We start from the raw sequence: 17308 nt of genomic DNA, 5'->3' as shown, positions 1-17308 counted from the left end.
AGGGTTCACTCTCTTTCTTACTGTGTCTTGCAAACCGCTGTTTTATGTATTTTGCCGTGTTTGGTGTTTTTTTTTGTTTTTTGTTTTGTTTTTTTTTCCAGATAGGAAAGAAAATTCAGTCCTGTTACTCTTTCTTGACTAGAAATAGATGTTGGGGCTGATGTAATCTTCATCTCCTTACCTGTTGTCAGTTCATGGATACCCAACTCTTAAATGAAGCAGACTTCTCTCCTCTGAACTTGCTTGTCCTCATTTTCTTTTACACGTATTATTTTTGCCCTTAGATTACTTTTCTGATCTAAAATTATTTAATTAAATAAAGTAGGACGTAATTAGTCTTCCATGACATCTGATTTTGAAGGTCTGTTTCAACGTGTATTCCATTTGGGAATGAAAAGAAAGAATAGAAGAATGCATTTATTTAAAATCTAAACAGTTTAGAACTGAAGCTAATATTTTAGCAGAATGAATGCTTGGAAGTATTTAATGTTTCAGTTATAAAATGTCCAGTGGAAACATTATTTCAATTAATCAGTCTCCTTGGCCCTTACTCAAACCGAACATTTGTCTTGCATATGTCTTAGTTGTAGTTGTGTTTATACCTTGTCCATTAGATTAACAGACTCATATTTAAGCTCATTTAAAACTTTAGAGCTAGAATAATTGGAGGAGTTATGTTTTTCAATATATAATGTAATCCTTTTTCTATTGGTGTAGATTGCCTTCTTTTTCCTACTTTTAGGACACAAACCAGAAATTCTGTTGTTTCTTCTCTGATGATTTTAACATAAATGGAGTGTAGGATCTTTTCTATTTGAAGAAAAAAATTGTGTTCCAAGGATGCAATCCTGTTCAGATCTTTTTCACTAGAAAGAAAGTGGGAGTAAAATTTTTTTTTCTCCGTAGGTTCACGAAAGACCAATAGGTGATAAAGGTTAATAGATTGCCTTTATTTCTCTGGAAGTAACTCATAGGGTAAACACAAAGTTAGCCTTATCTTTTACCTTTGTAGTCCGTTATAATGAGGTGATGACTGATTTCTATAATGAAAGGAAACGTTAGAATAACAAAGAATTGTAGATAATAAGCCAACAGAGGAATTGACCCAGAAGCACTATGGAATTTAAAATTGAATCAAGAAGATTTAATTTTTAACTAGTGTGGGTTTCAGTGATGGAGGGGGCACTGGAATGAATCAAGAGTCTTTACCTACAGTGTTATTAGCATATCCACTAAATACTGTGTGACTCTGAGCAGTCTTCTAATTGAACTTTAATATGTTCATCTGTCATAACTAAATAAACTAGGATTTAGTGGGTGATTCTGTACTGCTAGGTACTTTGTCTATTAGCATACATCTTGTTTTAATCCTCATATTAACCTTACAAAGTAAGTGGAACCTTTATTTTACAGATGAGGTAAAACTAAGGTTCCAAAATGTTAAGTAATATTCAACTTGTTGAACAATTAAGTACTAAAGTACAATATGTATTTCTGTATTTTTCTAAAGCCTTGAAGTTTCTTCTGTTTCTACTTATAAAAAACACTTCAGTATTTTTAAACCATGCACCATGGTATATGCTAAGATGGTAAATTTCCAAATGTATTAGGTCTGGCGCTCTCATTTTTGTTCCTGTCAGTTTTCCTACCTGCAATGTATTTTGATTATTAAAACCTTATCTGTTTTGGCAGCACTTGGTTCATCATTGATTAATTCGAGAGTCTACAGTGATGTCTTCTTCTCTGAGATCTTAAAGCATTTATTATCTATGGCTCATTTATTAGTTATGTATTTGAGACATATTTAGCCATTTTATATTTGAAATTTAGGATAACTTGAATTGTTTCAGTTTCTACATATTCATGCATTTACTAATGCACATGTATTACTGATACTGATGCATAGAAGTTCCTTGAGGGAGCTTCTCTATTGCATTGTACATATAGTACATATATATGACTTTATAAACAATTGTGTCTTAATTCTGTCAACTAGACTAGTTAATCATCATTCTCAGTTATTCACTTCTCCTGAGCAAATTTATATAAGAGGTTTTAAAATTTTAAATTCTGTAACTTTACACAGCACGATTAGTTAAGCTTTTTAGAGAAATACTTTTCAAAAAATATTTTTTTCAAAAAATTTGAAAGTTCAGTCAAAATAAGTTGATTAAAGTAAACATGAAGACTTATTTTATTTGGCAAGTAGACCAGTTACTTTGCCTCATAGCTCATTTTTTAAAAGTTCTGGAAGCTCATGTTCTTTCTCTCTGCCTCCCTCCCTGTACCCCTATCAAAGAGAGCAAAATACTTGAAAAATATTTAGGAGATCTGAGTGGTCTCTACTACTACTACTGCTATACTACTACTAACGCAAAAGTTAATTAACATTTCTGGGCTTTAGTTTTCTCGTTCTTAAAGAGTTGGATTAGGTGATCTTTAAAGATACTGTGTTCCAGCATTTGTAAACACGTTTAAGGTAATTACATTTCAGAATTGTAAAGTAGCATTTGATTCTTAAATTTCAAAATAGGTAATTATGTTTTTCTTTAAAAGCATTTGTGATCTCATGTTCTACTTTTATGGTTAATTTTCTCTTCTGACTTACCAGCACCCCCTCACGTGTTGCTAAAGGAATTGTTGACCACACCAAAATGAGTCTTCATGGTGCTAGCGGGGGACATGAACGATCAAGAGACAGACGAAGGTCAAGTGACAGATCACGAGATTCATCTCATGAAAGAACAGAATCTCAGCTCACTCCTTGTATTAGAAATGTTACTTCTCCAACACGACAGCACCATGTTGGTATGTAAAATCAGCTAATCTTCCTGACAGTTTTTAAAAGCATGCAATTACCTTTTGAAAACAGTAATGACTGTGAATTTTGCCTAGTACTTCAGAATAGAATTAACTTCTTACTTCTATTCAGTTGCTTCTATTTTAGCTTAGCTTCATTCTTGCTATAAAAAATTAACTTATTAAATGAAAGTTAGTGAATTTTTTAAGGTTCTAGGACAGTTTCATAAAAGAATTTGAGAAGCCTTTAAAACTGTGACACGAGATTTTAAAAATCTTTTTATTTTTTATTTTGTAATTTCTCAAAATATTTATTTGAGAGAGAGAACATTGAGTGGCAGAGAGAGAGGCAGAGGGAGAGGAAGAAGCAGGCTCCCCACTGAGCAGGGTTCCCAGTGTGGGGCTCCATCCTAGGACTCTGGGATCTTGACCTGAGCAGAAGGCAAACACTTCACCAGCTGAGCCACCCAGTAGCCCCTAAATCTTTCAAAATGATTTTTATCTTATGTGATACATAAGCAGTTTATTTTTTAAAATTTATAGTAAACTATCGATAGGAATTCTTGGTTAATTGTGCTAGAAAAGGAAGTGAAAGCTAGCATAACCATGTAATAATTTATTTTGAGTTTTGACAATATATTTAATTTAAGAAATAGAAGATAAAAAGGAAGGTGTGAGGTGTTGTTTTCTTGGCAAGTAGCTCAGTTCTTTTTCTTCCTTCCCACTGATTTATTATAAATGAACATTATTATATTTCAAGTAAATAAATTGACTGAAAAGTACCAGTCTGAAGCAGTGGTACATAAGCAATGTGACCTTGTTCAATTTCATTTGCTCTTGGAGAAGGGGCAAATTTAATATTTTATTTGAGGTTGTTTTTGATTGTTATACATCAAAATAATTCATCTTAGGGCTTAATTATACAGAGAAGTTGTCAGTTTTTAAGTAAGTCCTCAACATCAAACTAGTACTGATTAGCCAAAAATCCATGTGAATACAAACAGGAATTGACAGTTTGTTATATGCTAAGTTCAGTCCCTGGGAAGAGAATAGGAAGATATAATAAATGATTTTATTAATTCAGCAGATTTTGCTTTTGGGATGCTACCAGCATTCTGGAAACAGGCAATAAAATGGAGGTGTCAGAATATCTCTGGAGATATAGCAAACCTAATTATATAATCAGTAAAGCTGTACAGAGTGTTCTGAGTAGCCTGAGTCATGGAGGAATTTGGCAGAAGCTGATGAATCTGATGAGAGGAGGTACATTTTTAGGTCACCTTTAAAGTGTAGCTATCTAGCCTCTAAAGGGAACTTATCACAGAATCTTAGTTTTAATTCTCCCTTTGTAGAATATTGGAACAGCCAAAAAAAATCTTCTGAATTTTAACAATATTTCCTACCTAATTAAAATTATATATAGTAATTATATGATCCTCTAGAATTTGTGACAGTGCTTTTATTCCAACAAAAGTGAGATTGAAAAGAAAGCAGTATATCATCAGCTGTTGAAGCCATTTTATTTGGTAGACATTAAAAATCATTTGGGGGCACCTGGGTGGCTCAGTCAGTTAAGTGTTTGCCTTCAGCTCAGGTCCTGATCTCAGGGTCCTGGGATCAAGCCCCACATCCGGTCTCTGCTCATCAAGAAGCCTGCTTCTCCCTCTCCCTCTCCCTTTCCTCCTGCCACTCATGCTTTCTCTCTCTCTCTCTCTCTCTCTCTCTCTCTTTCTCTCTCTCTCTCTCCTTCTCTCTTTTCTCTCCCTCTCTCAAATAAATAAACCTGCTTCTCCCTCTCCCTAATCCTGCTTCTGCCTCTCCCTTTGCTGCTCCCCTTGCTTGTACTCTCTCTTTTGTTCTCTCTCAAAATAAGTAAATAAAATGTCATTTGAAAGAATAAATATTCCTTGTGTCCTTAGTGACCATTTTTTCTTCCTTTGGGATCTTGCTTTTGTGAGATAAATTACTAGTTTAGGGATGGCCTCATTAACATAGTGAGAGTCCAAAGTTTGTACTTTTGTGTTCTCAGGGTATTACTAATACTTTCAGTATTTAGGACAGTTAAAGTTGGCATTTTTAGGGATCCCTGGGTGGCGCAGCGGTTTGGCGCCTGCCTTTGGCCCAGGGCGCGATCCTGGAGACCCGGGATCGAATCCCACGTCGGGCTCCCGGTGCATGGAGCCTGCTTCTCCCTCTGCCTGTGTCTCTGCCTCTCTGTCTCTCTCTGTGTGACTATCATGAATAAATAAATAAAATCTTTAAAAAAAAAAAAAAAAGTTGGCATTTTTATTAATCTTTTACTAACTCAGTGCTTATTTGACTTGTAAGACTTCTGTTCCTTGGGTTTCATATATTTTTAAATAGAGTAATAACATAAAATTTAATTTTGATATTAGTCTGTTTAAGCATTAGTTATACATCTTTTTAAAAATGTACAAAAATTAATTTAGAAAACATTTCGACTTCTAGGTCTTATTCCTGGGAAATAATATCTATGGTGTTCTGTGAAAATGTTACTTTGAAATCAAAAAGCAGAAGTGCTGTGATTTGTTTATTTATTTCTTTTTATTTCTTTGAGAGGGAGAGAGTACAAGGGGTGGGGGTAGAGGGAAGGGCAGAGGAAGAGGGGAGAAGCAGGCTTTCTGAGCAGAGAGCCTGAAATGGGGCTCTGTCCCGGGACCCTAATAAGATCATGACCTGAACTGAAGGCAGACGCTTAACTGACTGAGCGACTCAGGCACCCAGAAATGCTATGATTTGAAACAACTTTTCTACATCGGAATTTTAAAAAGTTATGTATGGATCTTGAATTTTTTTAAAGGAAAATTTGCATAACTTTAACATCTTAATTTCAGAACGAGAAAAAGATCACAGTTCCTCTCGTCCAAGCAGTCCTCGTCCTCAAAAGGCATCTCCAAATGGTTCCAGTAGCAGTGCTGGGAACAGCAGCAGAAACAGTAGTCAGTCAAGTTCTGATGGTAGCTGTAAGACATCTGGAGAGATGGTGTTTGTATATGAAAATGCAAAAGAAGGAGCTCGGAATGTAAGAACGTCGGAACGAGTAACGCTAATAGTGGATAATACTAGATTCGTTGTAGACCCATCCATTTTTACTGCACAGCCAAATACAATGTTGGGCAGGTTTGTATAATTGCAGTTCTTTGCATTAAATTCTAAAGCACTTGCACATTATTTAAGTTTTAGAGTAACTCTTTGTTGGATGGTAGTATTCCTGTTTTACAGGTGCACTGAACTTTGGAGGTTAAATATAACTTGCTCAAGTTAATACAGCCAGAAAATGGTAGAGCCAGATCTTGAACTTGGTTTTATTTCTAACAATCTTTGCTGTATCAGCAGGAAAAACAAATATATTAGTTAATGAAGATAGGGTCCTTTTGTTTTGTTTTGTTTTGTTTTGTTTTTTTTTGAAGATAGGGTCCTAAATGATCTCCACAGGTTGAAACCTTAAATTGTATCTAACAAGGTGAATATAGCAGTAATAATATGCTTTCTTCACTTGGGGGCTCCTAAATTCAACCACCGAATATAGCAGTATTGTTTAAAGAAAAAAGTTTGGTTAGCTGAAAAGTCAGCAGAGTTGTTAGTTTGACATAGATACTTTAAAAAAGGAATGTTCTTAACAAGTAGTTAATAGAATGAAGGAGAGATACTTATAGTCATCTTCTAATTTCTGCTGGTCCAGAGTAAATGTTAATGTAAAGTTTATAGTTGTGGGAGCTGCAGTCTTAAGAATGATATAGGCAATATAGACTTGATTTTTCAGCATGTTCAAAACTAGGATCAAATACCTTTTCAATGTAAAATTATCTTTTTTGGTTCACTCTTAATATAAAATAGAGCATAGAAATGAAATAGAAGTTTATAGGATGTAAAAACAAAATTGTGATTTTTCCCTACATTGCATATGAGTAACTTTTTTGGATGCCTGTGTGTACACTTGTGATTACTCAGTATTTCTACATACAGAATAAAAGCTAACATAACAGCATAACATTTTGAATAAGTATTCCTTTGAACATTAGCTGTTAGACTTTACATCCGAGGCAAACAAGTAAGTATGGCTTTTATGTATTTTTAGTAGCACAGAGGAAGATTATTGATGGAAGGTGTCAGGAGGAGGACTTGACATTATTAATACTTCTAATTTTTATCTAAATTTTAAAGAAACACAGTTAAAAAGTTGATATTTGAAATTTTGCTTCGGTAGGCTATGTTTTCTTTAAAAGGAAAACAAAACAAAGCCCAAGAGATTTGTGTTTGTATATATCCATATTGATCTGAAAAGCCTAGCATTCTCCGTATTTTATCAAAAAATTTCAGGTATTTGAGAAAATTGCATGACATTTGGTTCCTGAAAGACTATCATTCCCCCCCCTTTTTTTTTAATCAGTGAAGTCATCTTTTCATGCCAGTTGAGTAAAGCATATCTTTGGGGATGAAAATTAATATTCATGGGAACTGTAAAAAGTAGTTGACATTCTTTTGGAAACTTTGAAATAAAAAAATGCTTTGTTCTTTATAGATTTCTATGTTACCAGCAAAAGAAAAACCTTTTTTTTTTTTTTTTTCAAAACCATTTAAATTGGGAAATTGTTGAGTAGAATACTTAGGAATGATGGTATCATTTAATTCTGAGATTCAGCTTGCTTTAACCACAATTTTTAAGTTGTCTTGAACGTAATGCATTAAACTTTTTTGATTTTGAAGAACATATTCTGTAACTTGTCTCTTTTCAAAATGGTTACTATTAAAGGGCCAAGAACATTACTTGATAAAGATTAGAAATCTGTATTTTCTTTCTTTTCTTTTCTTTTCTTTTCTTTTCTTTTCTTTTCTTTTCTTTTCTTTTTTCTTTTCTTTCTTTTTCTTTTCTTTCTCTTCTCTGCTCTGCTCTGCTCTGCTCTTCTCTTTCTTAGGATTTTATTAGAGAACATGCAGGGAGAGCATCAGAGGGAGAGGGAGAAGCAGATTGATTCCCTGGTGAACAGGGAGCTTTATGTGATACTCGATCCCAGGACCCTGGGATCATGACCTGAGTGAAAGACAGATGCTTAACTGACTAAGCCACCCAGGTGCCCCCAAATCTGTATTTTCTTATGTAAAAATTAATATTAAAGACTTTTTACTCATTTGTTTAAACTTTTGATTCATCTCTTAACTTCCTCATTCCTCTTTACTTAAGCATTTGATTGCTTATTTTTCAGTTTTAGGATGCAGGTGTAAGAATTTTGAGTGCTGTTTCTTACACTTATAGTTTATTTTTAAAGATTTTTTAAAAATTTATTCATGAGAGACACACAGAGTCAGAGACACAGGCAGAGAGAGAAGCAGGCTCCCCACAGGGAGCCCAATGTGGGACTCCATCCCAGGACCCCAGGATCACTGAGCCACCCAGGCGTCCCCACTTAATAGTTTAAATTGTAAAAAATGAAATAACCTAATCTGCCTATCTTTTTCCTCCTTTACTGTGTGTGCTGCACTATAGCATTAACTTTGCAGTGAAGGCAGCAGTTTTAAGGAAAAGGCACAGTTAACATGGCTTCCCTTTTCCTTTTTTTTTTTTTTTCCTTGTTAAGATTAGAATAAAAATCACCTTTCCCCTCGATTGATTGATTCCCCATTCCCCTTCCCCTGAGAAGAAAGGGCTAAAGGGATGCCTGCCTGGGTGGCTCAGCAGTTGAGCGACTGCCTTCCGCCCAGGGTGTGATCCTGGATCAAGTCCCACATCAGGCTCCCGCATGGAGTCTGCTTCTCCCTCTGCCTGTGTCTCTACCTCTCTCTCTATGTGTCTTTCATGAATGAATGGGTAAAATTTAAAAAAAAAAAAGACTAAAAACGTTCTTTAGCTTCTGAATTTTATCAGCTGATTTTGTTTGCTTGTAGGGAATCTATATTACTGTTCCCTCCCATTAGAAAGGAGGTATCTTTAATATTCCTTCATTTATTACATTTGCTGAATAAATTGCTGATAAGAATTTTTTAACTAATTTACTGATATATTGTAATTCCTTTTTACTTTTGTCCATGAGATAAGTTTTCACTTCAAAGGAAGTATCCTGTTATATTTCTGAATTGTTTACTAATATCATAGGATGTTTGGATCTGGCAGAGAACATAACTTTACGCGTCCCAATGAGAAGGGAGAGTATGAAGTGGCAGAGGGAATTGGCTCCACTGTGTTTCGAGCTATTCTGGTGAGTGCTTATTTCTTACCTGCATTGACTTAATCTTAACTACCTTTTTCAGTAGGTAGTTGATTGGAAGCAGAATTCTGTTTGAATATCTCTATGCAGAATATTGTTTTTTTTTAATTACCATTTTATTCATTTTTATTTTAGTACATAAAGATACAAATATAGGTTGGGGGATGATTCATCTCTTAGGCATAAATAGGCAGTTCTTTCAAAGGATTTAGTGGTAATAGCTCTGGAGTCGTGTTACTCTTCCTTCCCTAGTTCTCTTAAATAAGTTGATTCTTTTCTGCTGAGAATAAATGTGGTTACTTCAATTCTAATATTTTATTGCACGTAACTGGCAATGTGGACAGTTAACATTTAAAAGTCATCTCTGAAATGTATTTGTTAGCATCTTTTAAACCTTTTTTTGAGGTTTTTAACCTTTTATTTTGAGGAATACTTGAATTAGTATTATCGAGTTCCTACTTGTAATTTCAAATCAGTGACAAAGATTTGATTTATAGTGTGTGACATTTTATGCCACTGTCTGAAAATATTGTTAAAATTATTCCTCAAATAATTTTGAGGAAAGCAGGTAGGGGGGAGGATCCTGAGGTACAAGATAGGAATAGAAGTTGATCTTCATTGGGTTGGTAGTACTTGGCAAGTTCTAAGATGTCTTGCTTCTATTGGCATAGCAACTTTATTGTGTTATTGTGGCTCTGAATATCAAGAAGCTTGAGGCAGATCTTAATTTGTGAGGAGAGGGAAGGAGTGGTTTTTCAGCTAGCCATACTTCATTTAACCAACCCAATGGAGTTGACAAGTAAAAAAAAAATAATAATAATAATTATGACCCAGCTGTAATTTTCAGGCTAGCCCTTAATAATTTTTCAAGTAGATTTTGGAAATAAGCACTATTAATTGTTCATAATATGGGATACATCAAAGAATACTAGTTGGAAGAAGAATATCTGATTTTGTGTTCTGTTTGCATATTTTAATGGTTGGATATGACTTTGAAGTTCTTTACCAAGAACCATAAATTTTCCTTAATTCTTGAGGTAATGTTTAAGGTACCTTAGAATGTATTACTTAACTTTCTTAAGAATGTTTTGTTTTTAAGATTTTGTTTATTTTGACAGCACAGGGGAGCAGCAGGGAGAGGGAGAGTGAGAAGGGTGAAGCAGACTCCCATCTGAGCAAGGAGCCCAGTATAGGACTCCATCCCAGGACCCTGGGATCATGACCTGAATCAAAGGCAAACACTTAACAACTGAGCCACCCAGGCACCCTGAAAAAAGTTTTAAAATTTGATGGTAGTTATATAGAAAAATAACTTGTAGAAGGGAAAATACATATGAATTGGCATGATAGAAGAAATATATCAGTAATGAGAAGATCTGGGTTCTAATCTTTCCTCTGTATTAACTAATTATATGACTGGGTAAGTCAGTGAACCTATTTGAGTCAAAGTTTTCTTATTAGTAAAATGAAAAAGTGGTTAGGTGAACTGAGGTCTCATCTAACTTTAAAATTCCACAGTTCAGAAATCTCAGAGCTCCACTGTTTTTGAAAATGCTACCAGCTTAACCTTAATAGTAAGGTTTTGGCCACCTTGTGCTCTAGACTTACGCATTTTTTCCTTTTTTTTTTTTTTTTTTTTTATAGGATTACTACAAAACAGGAATAATCCGTTGTCCTGATGGCATATCTATTCCTGAATTGAGAGAAGCATGCGACTACCTTTGTATTTCTTTTGAATATAGTACTATTAAATGTAGAGATCTCAGTAAGTATGACGTTTTGGGTATGAGTGTTTTGTAGAGTTACATTATATTGGAATGAAAAGCCTGAAAGACTGATATTTATGTAGACATCAAATATTTAATTGAATTATAAAGCATTGTGAGAATGGTTTGTGGAAGTCTACAGAGATCCTTTTTATTTATTTATTTTTTTTAAGATTTTGTTTATTCATGAGAGACAGACACACAGAGAGGCAGAGACATAGGCAGAGGGAGAAGCAGACTTCCTGCAGGGAGCCCAGTGTGGGACTCCATCTGAGGACCCCGGGATCACCACCTGAGCCGAACATAGATGCCAACTGCTGAGCCACCCAGGGGTCCCTCTACAGAGATCTTTATAAGTTCCATGTGCAATTTTCCAAAATTAAAAAAAAATTGTTTATATATGTATGTATGTATTTTTTGATAGATTCTCCCAGATTTCCTCCTTGACCGCGTCTCTGTCATTTGTTGCATCTTTATCTTCCAGCTTGGGAGCCCTGGTTTTGGTCACGAATGGTATTTGGTTTCACTTCTGAGATCACATCAACCAAAAATTTATAATTTTCTTGTACTTCTGATGTAAAGTAATATCCAAAGCCACTATGGAAGATACAAATAATTCTCAAAAACAGTATTTGTCATTAAAGATCTTAGATTGAACATCTAACCCTTATTTGTACAAAGGGTTATGTGACTTTGTTTAAGAACCTCAAACAGCCTCAGAGCAGAGTCTAGAACTTTGGAAATTCTAACTTTTTGATCAATGTTTTCCCCTCACCAACCTGTTCCTCATCACCCGTCCCTCTCACCATTTTGCCATGCCTAAGGAAAGAAAGATGATTATACACAGATGTCAGAATAGGAGAATTTTCAAATGTTAACTTGGATGTTAAGTAGTTGGAGAAGTTCAGGAGAGGTCATTGTAGGCTAGAGGGATTGGGGAAGAGTTCAGAGGAGGCAGGTAGTAAAGAATAAATAGTGATTTAGAAAGAGTAGAGTAATGAGGTGATTCTAACAGCTGAGTTTTTTGGAATAAAGATGCAAAAAATATACTTTGGAAAGAACCTAGTTGGAGCAGAGACTGTCCTGAGCAGAGCAGGACATAAGGACATGAGAATAAACAGGTGGGCCACATCATGGAAGTTTTTTAACCCAAACCTGTGTTCTTATATTTTTTCCTATATGTGGTGAGAAGTCATTTTAAAAGCTTTCTACGCGTGGTTATAGCCTTATGTTAATCATGGACTTACAGTTACTTTACTATATTAACCTCAACTCAACAGTAGCTTGGCATGCCTTCTCAGAGATTAGTTTGTTGGAAACTGTGAATGGGAAATTTTTAATTATTTTTAAAAACAATTTTATTTATTAGCACAAGCAAGGGAGCAGGAGAGGGAGAAGAAGCTCCTTAGTAGGGAACCTGATACACAGGGCTCAACCCCAGGACCTCATGACCATGACCTAAGCCGAAGGCAGAAGCTTAACTGTCTGAGCCATCCAGGTGCCTTATGAATGGGAAATTTTATTTAAAATTTTAAGGCACCTACTGTATACTTAAATAGAACTGTTTTCTTCATGTTTATTTAAGAGCTAAAATGTGTAGTCTTATTAAGTCTTCCCGTAAGTACCACTTTATTATTGCTAAACATTCCGTAAAGTCTTCATAAAGATATCAATAGGTGGGATAAAGTGGCTGGTCCACCTCTGAGTATCTATAAATGATATTTAAAAGTTTAAAGTCAAATAGAACATACATAAGTAAACTTGAACAAAGTTTGTTTTTTCACATCTTAAAAAATGTCTTTATTAAACCATGAGCATTAATTATTCTGATTGTAGATCCTTGAGTTCAAGTTTTGTGGGTTTTTTTTTTTAATTCATGGGGACCATTTTAATTTCATTTCATATAATTAGATATTCTATTTTGGGGACTATCAGGTAAAAAATATGATGTGGATTTGGTTTTGTAATCCTTTGGACATAGACCATGTCATTATTATTAAGTCTCATTTATTTCTTATGGAACTAAAGGTGAGAGTCTTTATGTAAAGTATGTATAATGTTTTTCTAGACTTTTGGCTTTTAAATAATTACTTGTAAATGTTTCTAGAATACTTGTAATACATATTTTTAAAAATACAGAGATTCTCATAGACTTTATTAAAAACAAAACTACATAGAATTTGAAGAGACAAAATGGCCTTGTAAAAACATAAAAGGAGGGATGCTTGGGTGGCCCAGCGGTTGAGCGTCTGTCTGCCTTTGGCTCAGGGTGTGATCCCGGAGTCTGGGGATTGAGTCCCACATCAGGCTCTCCACAGGGAGCCTGCTTCTCCCTCTGCCTCAGTCTCTGCCTCTCTCTGTGTCTCTCATGGATAAATAAATAAAATCTTTAAAACAAAAAAATTAAAAGGATACTGTGGGTATAGACCTAGATCCAAAACTGAATTGTTTTCCTGCTAATATGTGCCTTTACTGAGAATTGAAATGGCACATTACACTAAGATGTCTGTGTCTATACCTTAACCTGAAATTCTACAAGTACTGAATGTTTATTGGATAGAGTCATGGGTTTGTTTCTTGGGCATGTTACTTAAAACCTTGTTTTAATTCCCTCATCTTTTTTTTTTTTTTTTAAAGACTTAGTACGTTTATTTTTTTTTTAAAGATTTATTTATTTATTCATTCAGAGAGAGCTGCGCCACCAGGGCTACCCTAATTCTCTCATCTTTAAAATGGAGACAATAATACTTATTTCACAGGGTTGTTGTGGAGATTAAATGAATAGTATTAAATAAGAGTTTGTTTTTTTTTTTAAAAGAGCAATATTAGGGGATCCCTGGGTGGCGCAGCGGTTTGGCGCCTGCCTTTGGCCCGGGGCGCGATCCTGGAGACCCGGGATCGAATCCCACATCGGGCTCCCTGCATGGAGCCTGCTCTTCCCTCTGCCTGTGTCTCTGCCTCTCTGTCTCTCTCTGTGTGACTATCATGAATAAATAAATAAAATCTTGAAAAAAAAAAAAAGGGCAATATTAGGAAATGTAAATTTTAAAAATATTCAAATATCATATTATACATGCTATTTTGTAACATTTCCAAGTGAATAGCTGTATTACTAAATACCCTTTAGTAACAACTTGTTTAACGGTTTCCAAGCTATTGAGAAAGGGTGATCAGAGGCAGATCCTGCCTGTGAAGTCACTGAAATGTAGAGACACTGAAATAACAGAGGAGTCACTTGTGTGTTCTCTCTCTCTCTCTCTCTCTTGCTCTATTTTTTAGTTTGTAGCATCAAACCAGTTTGAACTGGAGGATAGGAACTATCTATACCTTTTCAACTTTGTGGTTTTTTTTTTTTTTTAGATTTTTATTTTATTTATTCATGAGAGAGAGAGAGAGGCAGAGACACAGGGAGAGGGAGAAGCAGGCTCCATGCAGGGAGCCCGACATGGGACTTAATCCCGGGTCTCCAGGATCACACCCTGGACTGAAGGGGGTGCTAAACCGCTGAGCCACCCGGGCTGCCCTCAACTTTGTTGTTTTAAATTTTTTTTTTTTTTTTTTTTTTTTTTATTTATGATAGTCACACACAGAGAGAGAGAGAGGCAGAGACACAGGCAGAGGGAGAAGCAGGCTCCATGCACCGGGAGCCCGATGTGGGATTCGATCCCGGGTCTCCAGGATCGCGCCCTGGGCCAAAGGCAGGCACTAAACCGCAGCGCCACCCAGGGATCCCAACTTTGTTGTTTTAAATAACACTTTACATATATATTTTTGCCTTAGTAAGTTGGCTAGAATATTTGAACAATGTTTAAAAATTTATTGGTAATTCTGGGATCCTTGTCTTTAAAGACATTTTCTTTAGGTGTCACTGTTAAGTCACTTCTTTCTTCTTGATTCTTCTTTTGGCTTTTTGACATTCTTCTTTTAGTCTTTATCTTTCTGTCACTTGCTCCCTGATCCTTGATTTCTTGAATGTCCTAAGTATTCTGTCTTAAGCTACCCACTCTCTCTCACAGAATCTATACATTTACTCTAAATGATGGCATTCATCATTGTGGCTTCAGACACTCCCTATACACTGTGGATTTCCAATTATTTTATCTCTAATTCTTAATATCAGCTATGTGTTTCTAGTTTCCTATTTAACTTGTAATCCCCCTCTCTTATTCAGACTTTTTGTTAGTTCCATGCATATAGTAAATATAGTAATGAATTAGACCTTATCCCTGCCCTTTATGGTGTCTACAGTCTAGTGGGGAAGATAGGCATTCGACAAGTAATGAAAAATGCAGTGAAGAAATAAGATGCTATTAGAAGTGTATGGTAAAGGGGCTGTGGAAAATCATTACCCAAGTGACATTAAAGCTGAGACCTAGAGCAATAGCAAGGGGGATAAGACACTGACCTTACCAGACAGTAGCAAAGGTATTTGCAGAGGCTGTCAGGTTGGAATATGACATGCTTAAGGAACTGAAAGAAGGGAAGTATGGCTAGAGTGGAGGGAGGAGTGTGAATGATGAGAAATAAGGCCAGAGAAGTAGGGAGAAAACAAAATTTATTAACTGAATAAATATCTGATGACTTAATTCTCTACCAGTCTGCTCCAGTTCTGGGGATACAGCATGAACAAACCAGGCAAAACTTAGTGTTCTAATGGAACTTACACTCTTTTGGGGAAGACGGACAAACCAGGTTAACAAATAACATATGGTATGTCAGTAATCAGTGCTGAAGAGGGGGGACATAAGGAAAGGACATAGAGTAGCCAGAGAAGCCTTAACTGGAGAGGAAAATTTAATTTCAAGCAGAGGTTAACAATGAGTATAAGGTTTGGGGTAGCTTGCCTGGCATGTATGAGAGCAGCAAAGAGTTGGAGTGAAGTAAATTTGAGTGTCCTCAGTAGAAGATGAGGGTAGAAAGGGATCTAAGTCATTTAGAAAGGGATCTAAGTCATCTAAGACCTTTATCTTGGCTTTCACTCTGAATGACATGGGAAGCCATTGGAGGGTTTTGAACAGAGGAGTGATGTGATCTGTGAGATTGCCAGGTTGTACCATTTCAGTTCGGTTCACACAGAATTCAGTATGGAGTTGTGCAGTGTTGTAGTCCTGATCTGACTATGTTTTAAAAGAATTACTCTAGGGCGCCTAGGGGGGCTCAGGTTGAGCGTCTGCCTTCGGCTCAGGTCGTGATCCTGGGGTCCAGGGATCAAGTCCCACATCAGGCTCCCTGCATGGAGTCTGCTTCTCCCTCTGTTTGTGTCTCTGCGTCTCTCTCTGTGTGTCTCTCATGAGTAAATGAATGAAATCTTAAAAATAAGAAAAATAAAAGAATTACTCTTGGCTGTTGTATTAGAACTGGATTGCAGTGAGGAGATTAAGCTAAAAGCAAAGAGATAATTAGGAAGCTATTGCCATAATTCAAGTGAGAGAGAGTGGTAGCTTAAATCAGAGGAGAAGCACTGGGAGGTGATCAAATTCTGGATATATTGGATAGTAGAGTTGTCAGGATTTGCTTGTTGATTGAATTATGGGATGGGGGAAAGAGAAGAGGACTTAATTAAATGGAAATGAACTTGCCATTAAGTGAGATGGGGGAGACTTCACAGGGAGCAGAAATTTAGAAGCTTGATTTGGGACATGTTAAGTTTGAAATACTTACTAGAAATCCAAGTGGAAATGGTTAGTGTGGCATTGGGTATACATGTTTAAAGTTCAGGAGAGATATATGGGCTTGAGTAAATTTATATGCAGGATATACACCCCCCCCACATACATATATACATATATAGGATTTATGTAGGATATATATTTATGTGTAGTATTTAAAGAAAATTTTTTTAGGGGACTCTACACATTGATCTATAATCTCCCTTTTCATGTAACAAGTCTTTATGGACCAAGTTGAGGATTTGGATAGTATAAGCCTTGAGAGAGTTAAACTAGTGGAGTTATATGATTTGGCTGCTGTGGGGAAGATGAATTACACAGGGGCAAAAGTAAATGCTGGGGGAATGTAATTAGTTTTATAGTAGTTTGGGTGAGAATTAAGGATGACTTGGACTTGGGGGCTTTGGGGATGGAATGTGTTCTAGTTAAGTATTGCTGTGTAATAAAGCATTCCAAACTTAGCATGAAGTATTTTTATTCTGTGGGTCAAGAATTCAGACAAGGTGGCTTGTGTCTGCTTCAAATATCTGAGATCTCATGAATAATTGAAGAGTTGAGATGATGCAGAAAGCTGTAGGATTCTTTACTCATATGTCTTCTGCTTTCACTGGGATGATTTAAGGGCTGAGTTCAGCTAGGACTGTCAAACAGAGAACCTACATGTGGCCTCTGTGTGCATCTTGGGCTTCTCTAAGTCTGTGTGCATCTTGGGCTTCTCTAAGTCTGGAGACTGAGTTCAGCAGGTAAGCACTTGGAGAGAGAATGTTACCCAGGACCAAGGCAAAACATGCACTCTCACCTCTGCCATGCTGCCCTGGTTACAAGCATGTCAGTATGACCAGCTTAGATT

At 35.9% G+C, this 17308-nt stretch overlaps 1 protein-coding gene across 5 annotated transcripts in view; it reads left to right on the top strand.

Moving 5' to 3' along the window:
• Positions 1–17308, top strand: part of BTBD10 (BTB domain containing 10) — a 77921-nt gene that overhangs the window by 51928 nt on the left and 8685 nt on the right. For all 5 annotated transcript variants that reach the window (XM_049099092.1, XM_025459544.3, XM_025459546.3 and 2 more), the window contains 4 exons: positions 2612–2808; positions 5655–5940; positions 8912–9014; positions 10668–10788. In XM_049099092.1, the coding sequence (XP_048955049.1) occupies positions 2612–2808; positions 5655–5940; positions 8912–9014; positions 10668–10788 (707 nt within the window). The remainder of the gene's footprint in view (positions 1–2611; positions 2809–5654; positions 5941–8911; positions 9015–10667; positions 10789–17308) is intronic.

This window comes from Canis lupus, chromosome 21, assembly GCF_003254725.2.
Source record: "Canis lupus dingo isolate Sandy chromosome 21, ASM325472v2, whole genome shotgun sequence".
Taxonomy (NCBI): domain Eukaryota; kingdom Metazoa; phylum Chordata; class Mammalia; order Carnivora; family Canidae; genus Canis; species Canis lupus.
Note: the sequence above shows the minus strand (reverse complement) of the source record. Positions and strands in the feature narration are given on the sequence as shown.